The sequence below is a fragment of the Rana temporaria genome, chromosome 7, assembly GCF_905171775.1.
Source record: "Rana temporaria chromosome 7, aRanTem1.1, whole genome shotgun sequence".
Taxonomy (NCBI): Eukaryota; Metazoa; Chordata; class Amphibia; order Anura; family Ranidae; genus Rana; species Rana temporaria.
In genome coordinates this window covers 166,025,615-166,048,565 of record NC_053495.1, presented here as the reverse complement: position 1 = coordinate 166,048,565, position 22,951 = coordinate 166,025,615, and the positions used below count along the sequence as shown (strand labels likewise).

General features: G+C 40.6%; 1 protein-coding gene across 2 annotated transcripts in view; it reads left to right on the top strand.

Annotated features, from left to right (window-relative positions):
- PAPPA2 (pappalysin 2) overlaps nucleotides 1-22,951 on the top strand; it is a 364,705-nt gene that overhangs the window by 165,794 nt on the left and 175,960 nt on the right. For both annotated transcript variants that reach the window (XM_040360367.1, XM_040360366.1), the window contains exons 6-8: nucleotides 15,566-15,758; nucleotides 19,765-19,886; nucleotides 21,498-21,990. In XM_040360367.1, coding sequence (XP_040216301.1) covers nucleotides 15,566-15,758; nucleotides 19,765-19,886; nucleotides 21,498-21,990 — 808 coding nt within the window. The remainder of the gene's footprint in view (nucleotides 1-15,565; nucleotides 15,759-19,764; nucleotides 19,887-21,497; nucleotides 21,991-22,951) is intronic.

The window sequence follows — 22,951 nt, the reverse complement described above, 5'->3', positions numbered from 1 at the left end:
ATCCCCAACAGCTAAAATCAAAGTCAACGGATGCCTGTCGGAAGCTTTCTCCGTGGCGAATGGAACACGCCAGGGATGCCCATTGTCACCAATAATTTTCATTCTAATACTGGAACCCCTCCTTTGCAGAATACGAGCAAACCAAGATATAGTGGGTATCAACATAGGAAACAAACAATACAAATTGGCAGCATTTGCCGACGATGTGCTACTGTTTCTGACCAACCCCTTAATCACGATCCCTAATCTACTTAATGATTTTTCTATGTTTAATGATATTTCCAATCTGAAAATTAATTTTGCCAAGTCCAGAGCTCTCAATATCTCACTACCCACTGCCACGGTGGAACTATGTAAGCTGAACTTCCCCTTTACATGGGAGGACGAACATCTTTCTTATCTAGGAATCAAATTGACTCCCAATATTAAGGACTTGTATGCCAAAAACTTTGTACCTTTATTAAATACAATTCGATCCGACATGTTAAGGTGGGATAAGAACATGTTCTCATGGTTCGGTAGAGCAAACGTAATTAAAATGAACATTCTCCCTAGGTTCTTATACCTCTTCCAGACCCTTCCCATAACCATCCCGGGTCCATTTTTTGAATCTTTTAGGAAAATTAGCATGAAATTTATCTGGGGTGGTAAACAACCGAGAATTAAATGGGACAAATTAGTGACACCAAAGCTTATGGGTGGAATAGGAGTCCCAGACCTACGCAAGTACTATTGGGCTTGCCACCTATCCAGGATAGTTGATTGGCATGTACACGCTCTTTCTAAAGACTGGATAGAATTAGAGGAGAAGTCTGTACCTGCGAATGTACCTATCAAACACCTGCCATGGACTAGTGTCAGAAAAATCCCGAACAGTACTAAGGCACATCCGGTGACAGGTTCGTCACTAAAGATCTTCAGACACTTATGCAAGACGTTAGATTTATCATCTGTATACGGACCAATCACTCCAATTACCCATAATCTCGAGCTATCTCTTCCAGACTATAATAGTACTCAGCTAGGCAACTCTACAGCGGTAACGCTTAGGGCATCAGACTTCTTTTCGCACCAAAATCCACTTACATATGATATATTCGGATCCAACAATCCTGAATGCAATTTGTCTATTTGTAGCTTTAACAAGGTCATTAGATTTCTCCAGAAAATCAATCCTATGGGAGGGTGGTGTAGAACTAAGACATTGTTTGAATCTGTATGCCTCAGGGGTTCCCCCCAGAAACACTTGATTTCCTTGATGTACACTCTTCTCAACTCGAATTTTGATATCCAAAAGGACAGTGCCAGTATATTTTGGGAAAGGGAATTAAGTATATCTGTAACCAATGAAGAGTGGGCTACCATTTTCAAGAGAATACATAAGGGCACGCTAAATGTATTAACTCAAGAAAATGGATACAAGATTTACTCAAGGTGGTATAAAACTCCTTCAACCATCCATAAATACAACCCTGATACTTCACCCATGTGTTGGAGGTGTGGAATTGAACAAGGTACTCTGTTACACGTTTGGTGGAATTGCACCGCTTTGTCTAAATTTTGGTCGGAAGTTCACAGGCTGATAACACATATAACTTCCTTCTCTCCAGACTTCACTCCGGGACAATATTTGTTACACCATTCTACTCTCTCCCATTCAACCTACAAAAACACCATAGTCATACACCTTGTTAACGCGGCGAGACTATGTATACCCATAAAATGGAAACAATCCTCCCCGCCGACTATTTCAGATTGGTTCCGCAGGATCAATCATATTGCCAACATGGAAGAACTAATACACCTATCAAATGAATCCTCCAAGGACTATCATGATATGTGGTCATGCTGGAAGCATTTTACGAGTACTACAGAATATCATATGCTGATGACATCCTGAATTTGTGTCACATCCTCTTATTTATTGGTCTTTTCACAGTGGTAAGGAGACTATTAATCTTTATCCACCTAGTCTACTAAACCCAGGCAAGCTCTGCTACATCTATCAAAGCCTGAACTTTTATATTACATACCCTCCCTTAGTGGACTTTAGTTCCCCCCCCCCTTTTTCCTCTCCCCTTCCTCACCCCTCCATTACTTTTATTTATAGAGGTGATTAACTTTGCATGTTATGATTTATTCCATGCATTTATGTTGCTTATTATTTAATAAGTTTCTTATGACACCGCAATAGGTGTAATGCCTTCATGAAGATGTTTGTACCTATATAAATGTGAAAACTTAATAAACATATTTAAAAAAAAAAAAAAGACCAGAGGTGTTTTTACAATTTTCCACTGCGCTGCTTTAACTGGTAATTGCGCGGCCATACAATGTTGTACCCAAACAAAATTTGCGTCCTTTTTTTCCCACAAATAGAGCTTTCTTTTGATGGTATTTGATTGCCTCTGCGATTTTTAATGTTTGCGATATAAACGGAAAAAGAGCGAAAATTTTGAGAAAAAATGATATTTTCTACTTTTTGTTATAAGAAAAATCGAACAAACTCAATTTTAGTCATACATTTTGGCCAAAATGTATTCAGCCACATGTCTTTAGTAAAAAAAATGCCAATAAGCGTATATTTATTGGTTTGCGCAAAAGTTATAGCATCTACAAACTAGGGTACATTTTCTGGAATTTACACAGCTTTTATTTTATGACTGCCTATCTCAATTCTTGAGGTGCCAAAATAGCAGGGAAGTACAAAACCCCCCCAAATGACCCCATTTTGGAAAGTAGACACCCCAAGGAACCTGCTGAAAGGCATGTTGAGTCCATTGAATATTTTTTTTTTTTGTAACAAGTGATTGAATAATGACAAAAAAAATTAATAAATAAAAGAAATTACAAAAAGTTGTCACTAAATGATATATTGCTCACACATGCCATAGTTATATGTGGAATTGCATCCCAAAATACATTCTCCTGCTTCTCCTGAGTACGGGGATACCACATGTGTGAGACTTTTTGGGAGCCCAACCACGTACGGGGCCCCGAAAATCAAGCACCGCCTTCAGGATTTCTAAGGGCGCAAATTTTTGATTTCACTTCTCACTACCTAAGACAGTTTTGAAGGCCATAAAATGCCCAAATAGCACAAAATCCCCCCAAATGACCCCATTTTGGAAAGTAGACACCCCAAGGAATCTGCTGAGGGGCATATTGAGCCCACTGAATATTTTTTTTTTTGTACCAAGTGATTGAATAATGACAAAAAAAAAAAAGAAAAAAGAAATTACAAAAAGTTGTAACTAAATGATATATTGCTCATACATGCCATGGTTATATGTGGAATTGCACCCCAAAATACATTCTGCTGCTTCTCCTGAGTACGGGGATACCATATGTGTGGGACTTTTTGCGAGTCTAGCCGCGTACGGGACCCCGAAAACCAAGCATCGCCTTCAGGATTTCTAAGGGCGCAAATTTTTTATTTCACTCCTCACTACCTATCACAGTTTTGAAGGCCATAAAATGCCCAAATAGCACAAACCCCCCCCAAATGACCCCATTTTGGAAAGTAGACACCCCAGGCTATTTGCTGAGAGGCATGTTGAGTCCATGGAATATTTAATATTTTGCCACAAGTTGCGGGAATATGAAATTTTTTTTTTTTTTGCACAAAGTTGTCACTAAATGATATATTGCTCACACATGCCATGGGCATATGTGGAATTACACCCCAAAATACATTCTGCAGCTTCTCCTGAGTACGGGGATACCACATGTGTGGGACTTTTTGGGAGCCTAGCCGCGTACGGGACCCCGAAAACCAAGCACCGCCTTCAGGATTTCTAAGGGCATACATTTTTGATTTCACTCCTCACTACCGATCACTACCTATCACAGTATTGAAGGCCATAAAAGGCCAAGATGGCACACAACCCCCCCAAATGACCCCATTTTGGAAAGTAGACACCCCAAGCTATTTTCTGAGAGGCATTTTGAGTTCATGGAATATTTTATATCTTGCCACCAGTTGCTGGAATATGACAAACTTTTTTTTTTTTTTTTGCACAAAGTTGTCACTAAATGATATATTGCTCACACATGCCATGGTTATATGTGGAATTGCACCCCAAAATACATTCTGCTGCTTCTCCTGAGTACGGGGATACCACATGTGTGGGACTTTTCGGGAGCCTAGCCGCGTACGGGGCCCCGAAAACCAAGCACCGCCTTCAGGATTTCTAAGGGCGCAGATTTTTGATTTCACTCCTCGCTGCCTATCACAGTTTCGGAGGCCATGGAATTCCCAGATGGCACACAACCCCCCCAAATGACCCCATTTTGGAAAGTAGACACCCCAAGCTATTTGCTGAGAGGCATGGTGAGTATTTTACAGCGCTCATTTATTTTTGAAAATGAAGAAAGATATATATATATATTTTTTTTTTTTTTTTTTCAATTTTCAAATCTTTGTGACAAAAAGCAAGATCTGCAAAATACTCAACATACCTCTCAGCAAATAGCTTGGGGTGTCTACTTTCCAAAATGGGGTCATTTGGGGGGGTTTTGTGCCATCTGGGCATTCCATGGCCTCCGAAACTGTGATAGGTAGTGAGGAGTGAAATCAAAAATTTACACCCTTAGAAAGCCTGAAGGTGGTGATTGGTTTTTGGGGTCCCGTACGCGGCTAGGCTCCCAAAAAGTCTCACACATGTGGTATCCCCGTACTCAGGAGAAGCAGCAGAATGTATTTTGGGGTGTAATTCCACATATGCCCATGGCATGTTTGAGCAATATATCATTTAGTGACAACTTTGTGCAAAAAAATAAAATAAAATAATAATAATTCTCTTTCCTACAACTTGTGTCAAAATATAAAATATTCCATGGACTCGAGATGCCTCTCAGCAAATAGCTTGGGGTGTCTACTTTCCAAAATGGGGTCATTTGGGGGGATTTTGAACTGTCCTGGCATTTTATGAACAACATTTAGAAGCTTATGTCACACATTACCCACTCTTCTAACCACTTGAAGAAAAAGCCCTTTCTGACACTGTTTGTTTACATAAAAACATATTATTTTTTTGCAAGAAAGTTAAGTTGAACCCCCAAACATTATATATTATTTTAAAGCAAAGGCCCTACAGATTAAAATGGTGGGTGTTGCATTTTTTTTTACCACGCAGTATTTGCGCAGCGATTTTTCAAATGCATTTTTTTGGGCAAAAATACATATTTTTTTATTTTAATGCACTAAAACACACTATATTGCCCAAATGTTTGATGAAATAAAAAAGATGATCTTAGGCCGAGTACATAGATACCAAACACGACATGCTTTAAAATTGCGCACAAATGCGCAGTGGCGACAAACTACATACATTTTTAAAAGCCTTTAAAAGCCTCTACGGGTTACCACATTAGATTTACAGAGGAGGTCTACTGCTAAAATTACTGCCCTCGATCTGACCTTCGCGGTGATACCTCACATGCATGGTACAATTGCTGTTTACATATGACGCCAAACCGACGCTTGCGTTCGCCTTTGCGCAAGAGCAGGGGGGGACAGGGGTGCTTTTTTTTTTTTTTTTTTATTATTATTTAATTTGCTTTTTTAATTTTATTTTAAACTGTTCCTTACTTTTTTTTATTATTTTTATAATTTTTATTGCCATCTTAGGGCATGTAAATATCCCCTATGATAGCAATAGTTAGTGACAGGTACTCTTTTTTGAAAAAATTGGGGTCTATTAGACCCTAGATCTCTCCTCTGCCCTTAAAGCATCTGACCACACCAAGATCGGTGTGATAAAATGTTTTCCCACTTTCCCAATGGCGCAGTTTATATCCGGGGAGGGGACATACCCTCCCACTGCTTGTAAAAGCAGTTTAGAGGCTAATTAGCCGCTAGGACTGCTTTTACATGAAAGCCGACCGCTGGCTGAAAAGAATGATACCAAGATGATACCTAAACCCGCAGGCATCATTCTGGTATAACCATTCAAAGTCCAGCAACATACCATACGTTGATGGTTCTTGTTGGACATGTATTGTAATCTTTTTTTTTTTTCATGCAGCCTGTTGGCTGAACGAAAAAAAGATTGATCGGTGGGTATGCCCTCCATTAGAATACCTCCCTTCATCCACCCACTTCTAATGATGGGCATACATGCACCATTTATATATGCCGAAGCATGGGGGCATCCTCCCGCAAAAAAGTTATGCCGCTCACACACGTATGTACGCCGCATAAAAAGTTATGGCGCATACACACGGTCGGACTTTTCCACGGGCAAGCTTCCGACGGAATTTCGACCGTATGTACGCGGCATTAGGAGCAAAATCGCTCCTTCCCCCTTAATGCCCCCATGCTTCGGCATATATGCTCTTTTTTTAACTGTGGTGGTGAAATCACCTCCCACAGTGTTGGAGTCGCGGCTTTATGTATCGTGGGAGCAAACGCTGTTGCTGTCACGCTAAATAAATCCGCGCTGCAACTGAATGGCGTACCTGCTAAGCAAATGATGGTTAACATTATAACAAAGTAACATTACATTTTAACAGTAAGATCTTACCATACCTGCAAAGCAAATATCAAAAAAAAAAAAAACATTTTTTAACGCAACCTGTGCCTAAAAAATATATATGCCGAAGCATGGGGGCATCCTCCCGCAAAAAAAGTTATGCCGCGTACACACGGTCGAACTTTTCCACGGGCAAGCCTCCGTCGGAATTTCGACCGTATGTACGCGGCATTAGGAGCAAAATCGCTCCTCCGCCCCTAATGCCCCCATGCTTCGGCATATATGCTCTTTTTTTAACTGTGGTGGTGAAATCACCTCCTACAGCGTTGGAGTCGCGGCTTTATATATCGTGGGAGCAAACGCTGTTGCTGTCACGCTAAATAAATCCGCGATGCAACTGAATAGCGTACCTGCTAAGCAAATGATGGTTAACAATAAAACAAACATTACAGTATAACATACCATACCTGCAAAGCAAATACAATAAAACATTGTAAAATAGAGAGAATAGATATAGAACAATAGTGAGTGGACAGTAGAGAGTGAACATAAGAGAACAATAAAGAGAGGAGAAAAATACAACCACAACTATTTTTGGATTTTTTATTTTATATTTTTTTTGTGTTTTTGTGTGTTTTTTTATTTTTTTTCTACTTTTTTTCACTTTTTTGAAAACTATAAACTGAACGTTGCAGATTATGGTCTCTCAAAATGTGATGGCCATCACATATTCCGAGACCCTGTGTTGGTGTGCCTAGGACTGTGTGGTGCTGTAACCTACGCTAAAACTGAACTAGTGTGTGGTAGCGTTTGAAACATACACCAATGCAGAGACCAGGTTGGTCAGGACAGTCGGGACAATAAAAGCGGGTGTCACGCCTAAATCCGAGTTTGCTGCAGACACGGCATCTTTTTTGGGGGGTTTTTCTGGTAGGGGTACCAGGGAGGACAAAAGGAAAATGCCTCTCATACAGCCGGCTCACTGCATTTGCGTTGGGAAGGTGGGGCACAGCACCATCTGGAAACAGAAGGGCTTCGACGATCTCTTCCTGGAATTTTAGGAAGGATCCAGTCCATCCTGAAGCTCTGTATAGCACATGAGCGTTCAGCAAAGCCAATTGAAACAAATACACTGATACTTTTTTGTACCAGCGTTTGGACCTCCGGGCAATTAGGTACGGCGCCAACAACTGGTCATTGAGGTCCACCCCTCCCATGTTAAGGTTGTACTCGTGGATACAGAGGGGTTTCTCCACAAAACCAGTCGCCGTAGGAATTTGGACTGCCGTGTCTGCGTGAAGCGAGGACAGAACGAAAACATTCCGTGAATCCCTCCACTTCACTGCTAACAAATTATTACACCGTAAGCAGGCTCTCTCCCCCCGACTAAGACGGGATTCTACAAGCCGTTGGGGGATGCCCCGGCGATTAGGTCGCACGGTGCCACATGCGCCAATTCCATAATCAAAAAGGTGACTAAAAAGTGGCACGCTTGTGTAATAATTGTCCACGTACAAGTGGTACCCCTTTCCGAATAAGGGTGACACCAATTCCCACACTATCCTACCAGCGCTCCCTATGTAATCAGGGCAATTCTCCGGCTCTACGTGACTGTCTTTTCCCTCGTAAACCATAAAGCTAGATGTATAGCCTGTTGCCCTGTCACAGAGCTTATACAACTTGACCCCGTATCTGGCACGCTTGCTGGGAAGGAATTGTTTGAATGACAAGCGGCCAGAAAACTTAATCAGGGACTCATCAACGCAGACAACTTGTTGGGGATTATACAAGGCTGCAAACCGTTCGTTGAAGTGGTTTACGAGGGGCCGAATTTTGTAGAGCCGATCGAATTCAGGGTCTCCCCGAGGACGACAGAGTTCATTGTCACTAAAATGCATGAACCGCAAGATCTGCTCGTATCGTGTCCTGGCCATGGAGGCAGAGAAAATGGGCATATGGTGAACTGGGTGCGTGGACCAATACATCCGCAGCTCACTCTTTTTAGTAATGCCCATGATGAGGGAAAGGCCCAGAAAGATCTTAAATTCGGAAACCGTAATTGGCTTCCAATCTCTGGCAAGGGACAGCTGGGGATTAGCGGCGATGAATTGACCAGCGTACAAATTGCTTTGGTCCACAATAGATCTATAGAGATCTTCCGTGAAATACAGCGAATAAAAATCCAGTGACGTAAAATCAACTGTATTCACCTGAATTCCGGGTTGGCCAGTGAATGGGGGAAGTACGGGTGCTGCAGAAGTGGTGGGTACCCAATCAGGATTGGCGAATGCAGCAGGAAGGGTACTATGGGGACGGGCCTGTCTTTGTCGTCTTCTTCTTGGTGGCAGCGGGACACTACTCGTGCTTGCCACCTCTCCAGCTTGAACTGCACTTATGGGACTCGCCACGTCACCAAGTGTTACTGCAGTGCTGGATATATGACCAGGATGTACTAGGCCGCTGGTGCTTGCCAGTTCACCAGAAGGAATAGCGGCGCTAGTACTTCTCTCCTCCATACGAGAGCCCTGCGGTTCTTGCACCTCAGCGACAGCAGAAGATCGGGGTCTGGTACGCCTGACCCTAGCAGGGACCACAACTCCGTCGTCAGAGCTATCTGTCAGGGAGCCACTGTCGTCTACAGGATCGTATTCTGAGCAAGAATTTGACAGATGCGTGACCTCCTCATCACTATCTGTCAGGCTCATAAACAAGTAGGCCTCTTCATCACTGTACCATCGATTTGCCATTTTGGGCTCTAAATTTAGGGGTACAGTGGTGAGATTCACAGGCAAAAAAGCACCTGACCTGTTAGCGACTGAGTCAAGCGCTACCAAAAAAACTGTTAGCGATCGCAGAGATCAGGCCTGACTCTGCGAACGCTGCAGTTATGTGTTTTTGTGTTTTGTGTCAGTGATCGATCGATCGATACTGCACTTCGGTGGGTTGGGCTGGGCGAAGGGGCTAAACGCAGGTGCTAGCAGGTATCTGGGCTGATCCCGCTAACAATGCGTTTTTGGGAACCCTAAACTGCAGGGGACGCTAGTATAGATCTGATCAGATCAGGTATCGATCCGATCAGATACTATACCACTAAAGGGAGGCGTATGGTGCGTGCGTGGGTGTTAGCGCTACTGGCACTAATCTGACGCTGCCTGGGGCGACGCAGACCCTATCTGGCGCTAAAACCAAACTTTTATCACACGCCGGGCGATCAGGGGGTTAAAACTTTATTTAAAAAAATATGGCGGGTGCCCTGATGCTATAGAAAATAAACAAACTAAACTGCGTCACCTGTGACACTTATACTGTGATCACTGGTGACAGGGGGTAATGAAGGGGTTAAACCTTTATTGGGGGGGGTTAGGGGGGGTCCCTAGACTTTTTATGGCCTAAGACTGATTACCTAAACACTTATTTTTGTCACTAATGACACTAGTACAGCGATCAAAAAAAATCTGATCGCTGTACTGGGTGACACAGTGACAGGCAGTGAATGGGTTAATTTGGGGGGTGATCAGGGGGTGATCAGGGGGGTTAAATGTGTGCCTATGTGACCTGGTGTTAGAGTAGTGTTGTGCAACTCACGTTTCAGATGCTCTCTCCCTCTCGGTCTGGAACGGAAAGACCGACACGAGGGAGAGAGCAGTACTTCCCCTGCCAATGTTTACAAAACATTGCCAGGGGAAGACAACCATTGGTTAGTGTGATCACCAGGTCCAGGCCAGATTTTATTGGCCTGGACCTGGTGATTGATCAGTTCTGAAACGAATCTGATCATCGGGAACGGCGGGGGGGGCGCGCGCGCGCGCCCCATCGCCGTTCACGCGCAGGACGTATAGCTACGGGCTCTCGCCTGGGAGAGCCGACCTGCCGCCGTATTATGACGGTGCGCGGTCGGCAAGTAGTTAAAAAATGCGAAAAATAAAAAATTAGAAATTTTGCAAATCTAAAATTCGAAAATCTAAAATTCGAAAATGGGAAATTTCCGAATTCTTAGAATTTCCGAATTACCAAAAAAATATTTCATTGTCGTTTCATTCGTTTTTTGCTTTCTTCGGAAATTCGAAAAATTTGTGTTTTCCATTTTATTTGTCTTTTGCTTTTTCGGAAATTTGAAAATTTAGAATTTAGAATTTCCCAAATTTCCGAATTTCCGAAAAAAACAAATAAAACAAAAAAATAAGAATTTTTCGAATTTCCCGAGTTTCCGACAAAACAAAAAAATGAGAATGATTTTCTTTTTGAATTTCCGAAAAAAGCAAAAAAAAGAATGAAGCGAAAACGAAGAAAACACATTTTTCGGCAGTGCAAATTTTGCAAACAATAAAAAAAAAAAGTTTTTTTGTTTTATTCCTTTTTTGCTTTTTCGGAAATTCGGAATTCGGAAATTTGGAATTTCACGAATTTCCGAATTTTTGAAAAAAGCAAAAAAACGAATAAAACACATTTTTTGAATTTCCGAAAAAAAAGCAAAAAAACGAATAAAACTAAAATGAAAAAAAAATTTTTTTTTGAATTTCCTGAAACTCCGAATTTCCGAAAAAAGCAAAAAAGCGAAACAAAGACGAAAAAAAAGAATTTTTCGGCAGTGCACATGTCTATGTGAATACAACCTTAATCTACACTCTTTATTGTAAAATGCTGTATCTGTTTTGTACTTATGATGTTTTGTAAAATGTATTTAAAAAATTGCTAATTTTGCAAACGATAAAAAAAAAAAAAAAGGAATACAACTAAACTTTCCTTATATATAATACTGAACATGTTGGTTCTTGGCGTTCAGTTTAGTTTATATTCTCTTAAAATGTAGTATGATTTATTTTTTCACTTACATTTGCATGCTAAAATACTACATGGCAGTGATGAATCATGCTCTTAATAAGAAGCAAGCCCTTGTAAACATGTTTTTATATGTAACTGCTTCATTTATCTACTTTTAATGAAGCCCTTGGTGTTCATAATTTATCTATCACTGTTAAAAAAAGATATTTATTAAATGGAGTCCTTTTAGAAACAGATGTCACTAAACAATTACAAACAGCTTTAATACATAATCAGCATAGAGCAAAGTTGTAAGGAAAGATTTTCAGTTACAAACTTTATCAATATGAGTAGCTGTTATTTTTTCTATTTAAAGGGGCTCCTAAAACAACTTTTAGCTCTAATCTTCTTCCTATATTCCGATTTTCTCAGAGTTCCCCCACGTGTTAGGTGCTGCCTTGGATACTGCCAATAGAATTCTGCAAGTACTTTAGAAATCATGAGAAGCCTTACAACTAATGAATTATTTCTAGTGCCCCTAGCCCTAAAATGGAAATAACCAAAAATATAACAAAGGGTACTAAACAATATTATTTTTGCTAAACCCTTAAGACATTTTAATATTCTTCAATTTGGAAAAAACACAATAACAAGAACATATTAAACAGCATTATATTTATTTTTACAACATATATTCATTCCTAAGGTGTTCAAAACAATTTTATTATAGTAAAAGTGGTCTATATGACACTACCATAGATCTGAAGAAACATTAGACAATAAAATGTGTTTATTACAGATTCCCTTTAATGATACACAAAAAGCAATGATCGTTTTCATTACTGCACAGAGCTATTTAAATTTTCCACGCTGTGTTTTTTTAAGATATTATGTGATTTTTTTTTTTATTCACTCTTTGTGTTTTTACTGGTTTTCTGTTCTCTTATATATTCTTGGGTTGTTTTATTTTCCTGCTCTGAAATGTGATTATAAAATATAATTTTACAATTAACATTGTTAACATTACTTTGATGGCTATCACTGAAACTTCTGTCTTATGGAAATGCAGGATGTTGAATAATCTCAAACAGGGTTACTCTAAAGCAGTGGTTCTCAACATAGGGTCCGGACCCCCTCGGGGGTCAACAGACGATTTGCCAGGGGTCCCCGAATCCTGGGCTGTTCCTGAAGCCTGCACCGCTCTACCAGCCTTTTAACAGCTGCCCAGCAGGGCTGTCCCTGGAGTCTGTGGCCGTCCAGCTGGGCTGTTCCTGGAGCATGCGGCCACCCACTCAGCTTCATCACAGCCGCACATTCAGTTCACGGCATGGCTAGGGGGCAGAGACTAGAGGTCAGCTGACTGGTGAGGAGTGTGAAGTGGGAGGGGCTGGAGGTGACCCTATCTCCTGATTTCGGCATAGGTGTCACTGCTATGAGACACCACAAAGTCGGAGACACAGTGATTAACACTACCTTTGATTATAGTTTCCATTAAAAGCCCATACTACAGTTCTCAGATCAGCAGATGACCTTGATCAAGAGCACCAAACTTGGCTCATGAGAACCCCCCGCTGCACTGCCACTCATCCCATTTCCCCCACCCCCCATCAAAGAGTAAGAGAAGGAATAAAAAATAAAGAATACATGAAAAGAGGGGGAGGAACAAAGAAAAAGGGAGAGAAAGAATAAGAGAAAGAACAAGAAAGATGGCTAGAGAGCGAGGGATGAGGGAAAAAAAAATTTGGAAATTTTATCAAGGGGTCACTACACTAGAAGGTTGAGAACCATTGCTCCAAAGGTTGCTCGGGGTTCCTTGAGCTGTGGATGATTTACAGTTTACAGTTGTGCAAAAAAGTTTGCATACCGTGGCAGAAATTTGGAAATTTTGGCAAATATTGAAAATATGACTGATGGTGCCGCCGGAGGCATGCGCGCCCCCTGCTCTCCCCTCGACTCCCGTGCGCGTGCCCGGCAGGCGCGATCGCCACCAGCACATGCGATCGCTTGTTACAGAGCGAGGACCAGGAGCTGTGTGTGTAAACACACAGCTCCCGTTCCTGTCAGGGAGAGAAATGCTGATCTTTTGTTCATACAATGTATGAACAGAAGATCATTAATTTCCCCATGTCAGTCCACCCCCCCCCACAGTTAGAACACACCCAGGGAACATACCTAACCCCTTCCCCGCCCCCTAGTGTTAACCCCTTCACTGCCAGTGGCATTTTTATAGTAATCCAATGCATTTTTATAGCACTGATCGCTATAAAAATTACAATGGTCCAAAAAATGTGTCAAAAGTGTCCGAAGAGTCCGCCATAATGTCGCATTACCGAAAAAAATCGCTGATCGCCGCCATTACTAGTAAAATAAAATATTAATAAAAATGCCATAAAAATAATGCGCAAACCAATCAATAAACGCTTATTGTGATTTTTTTTTACGAAAAATATGTAGAAGAATACGTATCGGCCTAAACTGAGGAAAAAAAATGTTTTTATATATATTTTTGGGTGATATTTATTATAGCAAAAAGTAAAAAATATTCATTTTTTTCAAAATTGTCGCTCTATTTTTGTTTATAGCGCAAAAAATTTAAACCGCAGAGGTTATCCTTACCACCAAAAGAAAGCTTTATTTGTGGGGAAAAAAGGACACCAATTTTGTTTGGGAGCCATGTCACACGACCGCGCAATTGTCAGTTAAAGCGATGCAGTGCCGAATCACAAAAAGTGCTCTGGTCTTTGACCAGCAATATGGTCCAGGGGTTAAGTGGTTAAGGATAGTGATCATATGAAGCCATTTATTATCTCATAGTTTGGCTCCTCTTTAAATCATAATGATAACAGAAATCACCCAAATAGCCCTGATCAATGTCATGTTTGGCAAAAGACCGCGCACCCAACAATATATAATGCTAGATAAATACAAAATTAAATACAGTGAATAACACAAATATCAATACAAATTGTGTGAATTTGTGAATAAATGTCATGTTTGGCCTTGGTACAGACACACAAGGTGATACACACAGGTTAAAATGGAAACTAAAGGTTAATTTCCAAATATCTGTGGCTTTTTAAATTGCAATTAGTGTCTGCGTCTAAATTGTCAATGAGTTTGTTACCTCTCATGTGAATGCATTGAGCAGGCTGGATACAGAGCCATGGAGAGCAGAAAAGAACTGTCAAAAGGCCTGCAGAATAAGGTAATGGAACTTTAAAAAGATGGAAAAGGATATAAAAAGATACCCAAAGCCTTAAATTTGCTATTTGCTATAAGTACTATTTGATCGTTTATTAAGAAGTGGAAAATTGGGGGATCTTTTGATACCAAGCCAAGGTAGACCAAGAAAGAATGAGGCCACAATTACCAGAAGAATTGTTCGGGATACAAAGGCAAAACCCATGGGTAACCTTGGGAGAAATCCAGGCTGCGCTGGAAAAAAAGGGTATAGTTGTTGTTAAGGAGCACAATACAATGATACTTGAATAAAAATGATCTACGCATGGTCTAGTTTCCAGAAAGAAGCCTTTACTGCACCAGTACCACAAAAAAGGCCAACTACAATATTCCCAACAACACCTTGACGTGCCTCACCGGGCTTTTTTGTGGCATTGGCTCAGTAAAGGCTTCTTTCTGGCGAGTCGACCATGCGTAAACTGTACCACCTATTTCAAAGTGTCTATGTAGTTCCAATGATGTTTTTAGCTTCCTTTAATGGTAACATTCTGGCCACCACTGGCCATGGTTGTAAGAGGCATTTATCTCACTGGCCCCCAATGAATTGCTTTTATCAAGGGGTCCCTTGAAAAATAATTTTAGGGGTTCCCCTGGGCTACAAAAGTTAAAGGAATGCAGGTCTATAGAATGAAGATGGGTTAGAACACCTGTTAATTATCATTTGTGTTCCTCTTGGGAAGGTTTGAACTTGCATGCTGTGTGGTTGAACAAGGAATGATGGAACATTTCTTTAGTAAGGACAAAGACAACAATAAAAACCCAACAGAAGTTCTAACTCTTCCTCACTCTATTTCAAACCTGAAAAATCTTTGGCTGGATATGTATTTTTAGAAAAAAAAGGTAGTGAAGATGAACAATGGCAGTATTATATACTTCAAACATAGGCAGAACGAGTTGTTTGATGCTTCCCGTTTGTTTCTAGCAGCTCAGTGTATTACAATTTTGCCCATTCTGACAGTATTAACATGGCATGGTTACAGGCTGTAAGACTCTTATTTAGCTCATATAGTACTTAATATACTTAAGATTTCATATTTGTAAATCTCACTTTCTCCTCAATTCTTGTTCCATTTTTTTTTACATATCAGATGATGACTGTGCCAACAGCTTTACCCCAAACCAAGTTGCCCGCATGCATTGTTACCTCGATCTCAAATATCAAGGATGGACCCGGACTCACAAACCTTTACCTATTCCTTTGGCACCAATAGTTGTTAAACAGAGCATGGATTCTCTCACTATTCACTGGCCACCTCCTATCAGTGGAGAACTCTATGAAAGGTAGAATGGAAGTTTTAATACTTAAATATACTTGTCTATATTTGTAATTTAATTAATTAGATACACATAGAAGATACATTTTACTGACATTAAAACAGTCTTATGGCGTGTACACACGACCGTTTTTAATGTCATAGAAAAAAACAAAGGTTTTCTCTACGTGATTCTTGTCAAGTCTGCCTTGCATACACACAACCGTGAAAAAAAATGCTTGTGTAAAGCACAGTGAAGTACAACACGTACGACGGCACTATAAAGGGGAAGTTCTATTCGGATGTTGCCACCCTTTGGGCTGCTTTTGCTGATTTCGTTTTACCGCGTGTTAGTAAAAGTTTGGTGAGAGGCGATTTGTGCTTTTCAGTCTTCATGCTTTTTAGTCTGTTACAGCGTGATGAATGTGCTATCTCCATTACAAACGCTAGTTTTACCAGAACGAGTGATCCCGTCTCATAACTTGCTTCTGAGCATACGTGTTTTTTTCCCGTCGTTAAAGGGCATGTTCTAAATTTTTAATGCCCATTTTTCACGTCAAGAAAAATGCTCTGGAGCCTACACACAATCGTTTTTAATGACCAATTTAAAAAATGGCATTTTTCTCGTCATGAAAAGCGGTTGTGTGTATGCGGCATTAGGCAGTTTAGACGGCGGACCTGAACCTGGCCGATCCATTCATCAATATGGAGCGTCGGATGTCAGCGGAGACATGTCCACTGAAATTCGACTCGATCCGATCCACTAAAAACAGACGTATGGGGATAGGTCCCCATCCGTCCATGGCGGATCGGGTAAGATCTGATTAAAACGGACTTGCTGTCCGTTTTCATCAAATCGTTCTATAGGAGACAGCGGCACCCGACAAGCCCCTCCCCACTCAGTGAGCAGAGAGGAGATTTTCATCCGCCTCCCACTGAGCTGGCGGGAGCAGGCGGACTCCGCCTAGTGTGAAAGAAGCCTTACTGTGTGTCTTTTGTATTGATAAAGCTTTGTAGTTTTTTTTTTTAAGTCAAACTTCAGCCAGAACTTTATATTCCATTTTGTATAGAGTTGGGAAGGGTTAGAACCTCTGTCAGGATTTCATTGCCAGCTGTGCACCTGTTGGGGGGGTTTCCCCTCACTTCTGATCGGGTTTTCTTGCTGTCTGTGCCTTCCTATCCTGATGATGCCCCCATTTCTATTTATTTTGCAGATATTACAGGAATAGTGAAGGAAAATCTCTCCATTGGGGCCACAGAAAGAAATAAAACCTGATAAAAATACTCAATCAGAAACTAGAAGAAGAAAAAAATTGGACTGGAGTTAGGCTTTTAACCATAATAATTTGCTGGGCTGTATTTAGGAGGCAGCACTGCCATTTCCCCTACAACAGTCTACATCTATGTATATAACCAAACGTTTCCTAAACTTATCAGAGCAGTAAATTTACCTTTGTAGTCTAGTATTTTGGCTGTTTATTTACCTGAGGTTACAACCGAACTCCAGAGGAATAGGCTACTACCCAAATGGAATTCAAATATGGGAGCTGTTATACCTGCCAAATGATTTCTTTCAGGTAGTGGCTGAATTTGTTTTCTTTTTTTTTCAGTCTTTTGTTTAATTGAATGGTCAAGTTCAGTTAAATCTGCTAGTGCATCTAACAATACCATAGACTGACAGTGCTGTTTTCCAAAGGTGTCTCAGTTGCTCGACCATCTAGAGTGGAGACACCCTAAAGGCCCTTACACACGATAAGATAATCGGAAGTAAAATGTCGTCCAACAAACGATCTGCCGATTTTCGTTAGTTTGGTGCTTTCGACAGCCGATTACGAATGTTATGCAGCCTATAACATTTTGTGGTACATTCCAAATATATATTTTTTATATTCTTTATGTATTTCAACAATAACATTTATATTTCTTCTATATACAATCCAACTTCAGTGCCTTTAAAGTCCAGTTAGGGGATACTCTCTCTTTCTGCTGAGTTTTTTGGATGTGGCACCCTACAGAGACATTCTAACCGATACTTAGTATTTTTGTTGTACGTGAACACAGCGTCCAATTTTCGTTTATTTAGTACAGTTTTCATCCCAAAAAATTGTAAGAGCAAGACTACCCAATGCGCAGAAACGAAAAATACATATAAAACAATTCATCACATGACATAATTTCTGAAGTTCCTTCGTACGAGAATTTTCATATGAAAATAACCTCTTCACTTTCGATATAAGACTAGCATGCAACAAAAGACGCATGAATGCATGAACTACATTTAAGGATTAAGTTGCAAATTTTTTTTTTTAGCTTGGATTTAATATGGCTTTAAGCAACACTTAGGCCCTGTACACACAATCAGTCCAAACTGATGAAAACGGACTGAAGTTCAGTTTCATCAGTCCAAACCTACCGTGTGTATGGCCCATCAGACTTTTGTCCTTCAGACCAAAGTTTTAAAACTTGCTTTAAAATCGGACTGATGACCGATCGGTCAAAACCGATGGTTAGTACGCAAAAGCATCAGTTCAAAATCCGCGCATGCTCAGAATCAAGTCGACGCATGCTTGGAAGCATTGAACTTCGTTTTTTTAGCACGTCGTTGTGTTTTACGTCACCGCGTTGGACTCGATCGGATTTTGAACTGATGGTGTGTACACACATCAGACCATCAGACCATCAGTCCATCACACTTCAGCCTTCAGTCCGTTTTCATCAGTTTGGACTGATCGTGTGTACAGGGCCTTACAAGTCTTGTCCTTCACCCAGCCTGTGACTGGACAGTGAAAGGAAAAGCAGTAGACGCACCTCTATTTGTCACCCTGCTTTCTCCTCCTATTAGCATGTCTCTTGTTATCACATGAGCATTGCAGCATAACTCATTAGCTCCTTGTGATGCTTCTCCTTCTGAAGCCCCATACACACTATCAGTTTTCCTGCAGGTTTTTGTTCTCAGGTTTACCAAAACCATGTAGTGCAAGGGCCTGCCTGATTGCATGCGAATTGAGACTCTTATGCCCTGTATACACGATCGGTCAATCCGATGAGAACGGTCTGATGGATTTTTCCATCAGTTAACCGATGAAGCTGACTGATGGTCAGTCGTGCCTACACACCATCAGTGTCAAAAACCATCAAAAACCGATCGTGTCAAAACGCGGTGACGAAAAACGAAGTTCAATGCTTCCAAGCATGCGTCGACTTGATTCTGAGCATGTGTGGATTTTTAACCAATGGACGTTCCTACAAACAATCGTTTTTTTTCTATCGGTTAGGTATCCATCGGTTAATTTTAAAACAAGTTTCACATTTTTTAACCGATGGATAAATAACCGATGGGGCCCACACACGATCGGTTTGATCTGATGAAAACGGTCCATCAGACCGTTCTCATCGGATTGACCGATCGTGTGTATGCGGCATTAATGTTTGACCTTGTATTATATGGTTTTGGTAAACCTGAAGACAAAAACCTGCAGGAAAACTGATAGTGTGTATGGGGCTTTACAGTCAAAGTGTTGCTCTACAGTTGTTACAAGAGGCTGATACAATTCAGATACTTACACTGGTTGTACAATAGAAATAAAATACATTAAAATATGCATTATTCAATACAGAGCTGCAGTAATTTGTATCTTTTACACATACCTAGAGTTCAGCTCGAAGGTAGGCTCTGATCAAGCCACATGCACTCAAATATGTAAAACATACATACCAACCTATCTGACCGGTCTATCCCAGGACATTGTCCCCTGCATTGTGGCAATGCCTGCATTATGCTTATAATATGGTGAATCTGACAAAACTTTATTCATACAGAGATGACAATGATATGAATTTTAAAACTGGCAGAACTGCAGTATGGATCAGCAATGGCAGCATGGCAGATATTAATGGTGCAATATAAATTAGCAATATTGTTTTAGAATGCATATGCACATGTATTATTGATTATATTTTTTTATTACTTTTTCAAAGCTATAATTGTATTTAATTCTCAAAAACTTGAAAGATTTTTTGTTTATCTTCTGCAGAGAGTTAGGATCTATGTGTGAGTTGTGTACTGCTGATGGGTCTTTCCAACAATATGCTTACCAAGCTTCCTCTCCTCGTGTATGTGACAAGTCTGGTTATTGGACCCCAGAAGAAGCTGTTGGTATGGATTTTGCAATACTGTCCAAATAAACCTTTCCTTACTTAAATCATCTAAAAAAAATAAAACATTTGTTTTGTCTTTGCTCTGTTTTAATATTGGTCATGTCGCACCATTTGGGTGCTAGATAATTATTTGTTACATAGTTACATAGTAGGTGAGGTTGAAAAAAGACACAAGTCCATCAAGTCCAACCTATGTGTATGATTATATGTCAGTATTACATTGTATATCCCTGTATGTTGTGGTCGTTCAGGTGCTTATCTAATAGTTTTTTAAAACTATCGATGCCCCCCACTGAAACCACCGGCGGTGGAAGGGAATTCCTCTTCCTTGCCGCTCTTACAGTAAAGAACCCTCCATGTAGTTTAAGGTTAAAGCTCTTTTCTTCTAATTTTAATGAGTGGCCACGTGTCTTGTTAATCTCCCTTTCCGCAATTTTTTTTTATCCCTATTGTGGAGTCTCCAGTGCGGTATTTGTAAATTGAAATCATATCCCTTCTCAAGCATCTCTTCTCCAGAGAGAATAAGTTTAGTGCTCGCAACCTTTCATCATAACTAATATCCTCCAGACCCTTTATTAACTTTATTGCGCTTCTTTGTACTCGCTCCATTTCCAGTACATCCTTCCTGAGGACTTGTGCCCAGAACTGGACAGCATACTCCAGGTGCGGCCGGACCAGAGTCTTGTAGAGTGGGAGAATTATCGCTTTATCCCTGGAGTTAATCCCCTTATTAATGCATGCCAATATTCTGTTTGCTTTGTTAGCAGCAGCTTGGCATTGCATGCAATTGCTGAGCATGTCATATACTAGGACCCCCAGGTCCTTTTCCATCCTAGATTCCCCCAGAGATTCTCCCCCCAGTGTATAGATTGCATTCATATTTTTGCCACCCAAATGCATTATTTTTCTACATTAAACCTCATTTGCCATGTAGTTGCCCACCCCATTAATTTGTTCAGATCTTCTTGCAAGGTTTCCACATCCTGCAGAGAAGTTATTACCCTGCTTAGCTTAGTATCATCCGCAAATGCAGAGATTGAACTGTTTACCCGATTCTCCAGGTCAGGTTGTTTATGAACAAATTAAATGGGATTGGACCCAGCACAGAACCCTGGGGGACCCCACTGCTCGAGTCCTGACTATTCCAAGTATTCCCCATTTATCACCACTCTCTGAACTCACCCTTGTAGCCAGTTTTCAAACCATGTACTCACCCTATTGTCCATGCCAACGGACCTTACTTTGTACAGTAAACCTTTATGGGGAACTGTGTCAAATGCTTTTGCAAAATCCAGATACACCACGTCTACGGGCCTTCCTTTATCTAGATGGCAGCTCACCGCCTCATTGAAGGTTAATAGATTGGTTTGGCAAGAACAATTCTTCATGAATCCATGCCGATTACTGTTAATGATACTGTTTTCATTTGTGTGTGGCATTTGTAGTTCAGTTGTATGCTCAAAAATCATTTGCCACTAGTAGTAAACTGAACTTTTTTTAAATATCTAATAATGTAGTATGTACACATGCCCTGGAAGATGTCTTTTGGTAATTTTATGTAGTTGGTAAAATAAGTGGAAAGTACTTAACTTGTTCTTTTTTGATCTAGGTCCTCCAGATGTAGACCGGCCTTGCCAGCCAAGCTTACATGCATGGAGTCCTGAGCTTCACATCTTCAATACTAATATGTCGGTCCCTTGTAATCTGCCACTGGGGTGTATTCTGGAGCTCAATTTCCTAAAAGCTGTCCAACCCCAGGCCCTCACCATTTGGATAACTTATCTATCCACTCATTTGCCCACCACTCTGTCCGATGTTGAGTTAGTGACAGAACATAATGAATCATTGCACCTGGGAAGTATGGAAGCCTTCTGTGATACCCCCCTGACCATCAGGCTGACCACAGACCAGAAAGTGTCTACAGTCCGTATTTACACATTTGATGAAAGAATGGAGATAGATGCAGTTCTTCTGGTATCTGTACCTCTTAATCCTATTTGCTCAGCCTGCAGACCTGTAAAGTACAGAGTAATTCGAAATCCTCCTTTTCCGAGAGATCAACAGCTGACAAGAACCCAGAGAGAGCGCTTTTATACAGACACGTGAGTAGAACCAATAGGACCCAAGCAAGGTGAATACAAGAAGGATGTAGTTTTGTTTACAATGAAAGTCAACAAATTGTGTACCTATTGAAATTCCATAAAGTATGAGTATTAGATACCACTACTTTTAGGAGCTTGTGAGCTGCTTGTGTTACTTTACTCATGAATCAATAGGCTTATTGTGTTTAGTAATATTATACCTACCAATGCTTATTATTAATATTATACAGGATTTATATAGAGCCAATAGTTTGTGCAACACTTTACAAAATAAAAGCAGGCAGTACAGTGCAATGCAATTCAATGCAGCAAGAATCAGAGGGCCCTGCTCATTAGAGCTTACAATCCAAAGGGGAAGGGGGTCAAATGATACAAAAGATGATAACTAAGGGGGATAAGCTGATGGTAAAAGTAAAAAAAAATTGTTTATTAGTTAGAAGAAGAGGCTTATTTATATAAAGGCTTATATAAAGAGATTGTTTTTCAGGGATCGCTAACAGTGGATAGAGTAGGAGATAAACACATTTAGGTAAGGTGTTCCAGAGGATGTGAGAGGCTCTGGAGAGGTCCTGGAGGTGAGCATGATAGGAAATGAGGAGGGAGCTAAAAAGCAGGAGGTCTTATGAGAGCCAAAGAAAATGGTTTTGTTGGTATTTTGAGACAAGGTTAGTCATGTAGATGGGGACAGAGCAGTGGTGTATTTAGGTTTTATGCTGCCCTAGGCCTGACTACACATGACTACTCATGCACCCCCTAATTTAAATATGACACACCCCTTCCCGCCAAGGCCACACCCCTTCCTGTTTAAGACACGCCCTATCATATGTAAACCACACCCCTTCCTCTTTAGACTCCAATTTTTTCTCTTAAAGCCCCACCTCTTCCTCTCTATACATTAGCACACACAATCATGCACCATTCACTCCATACTTACATCAATCTCTCTACCCTGCCCCGCCTC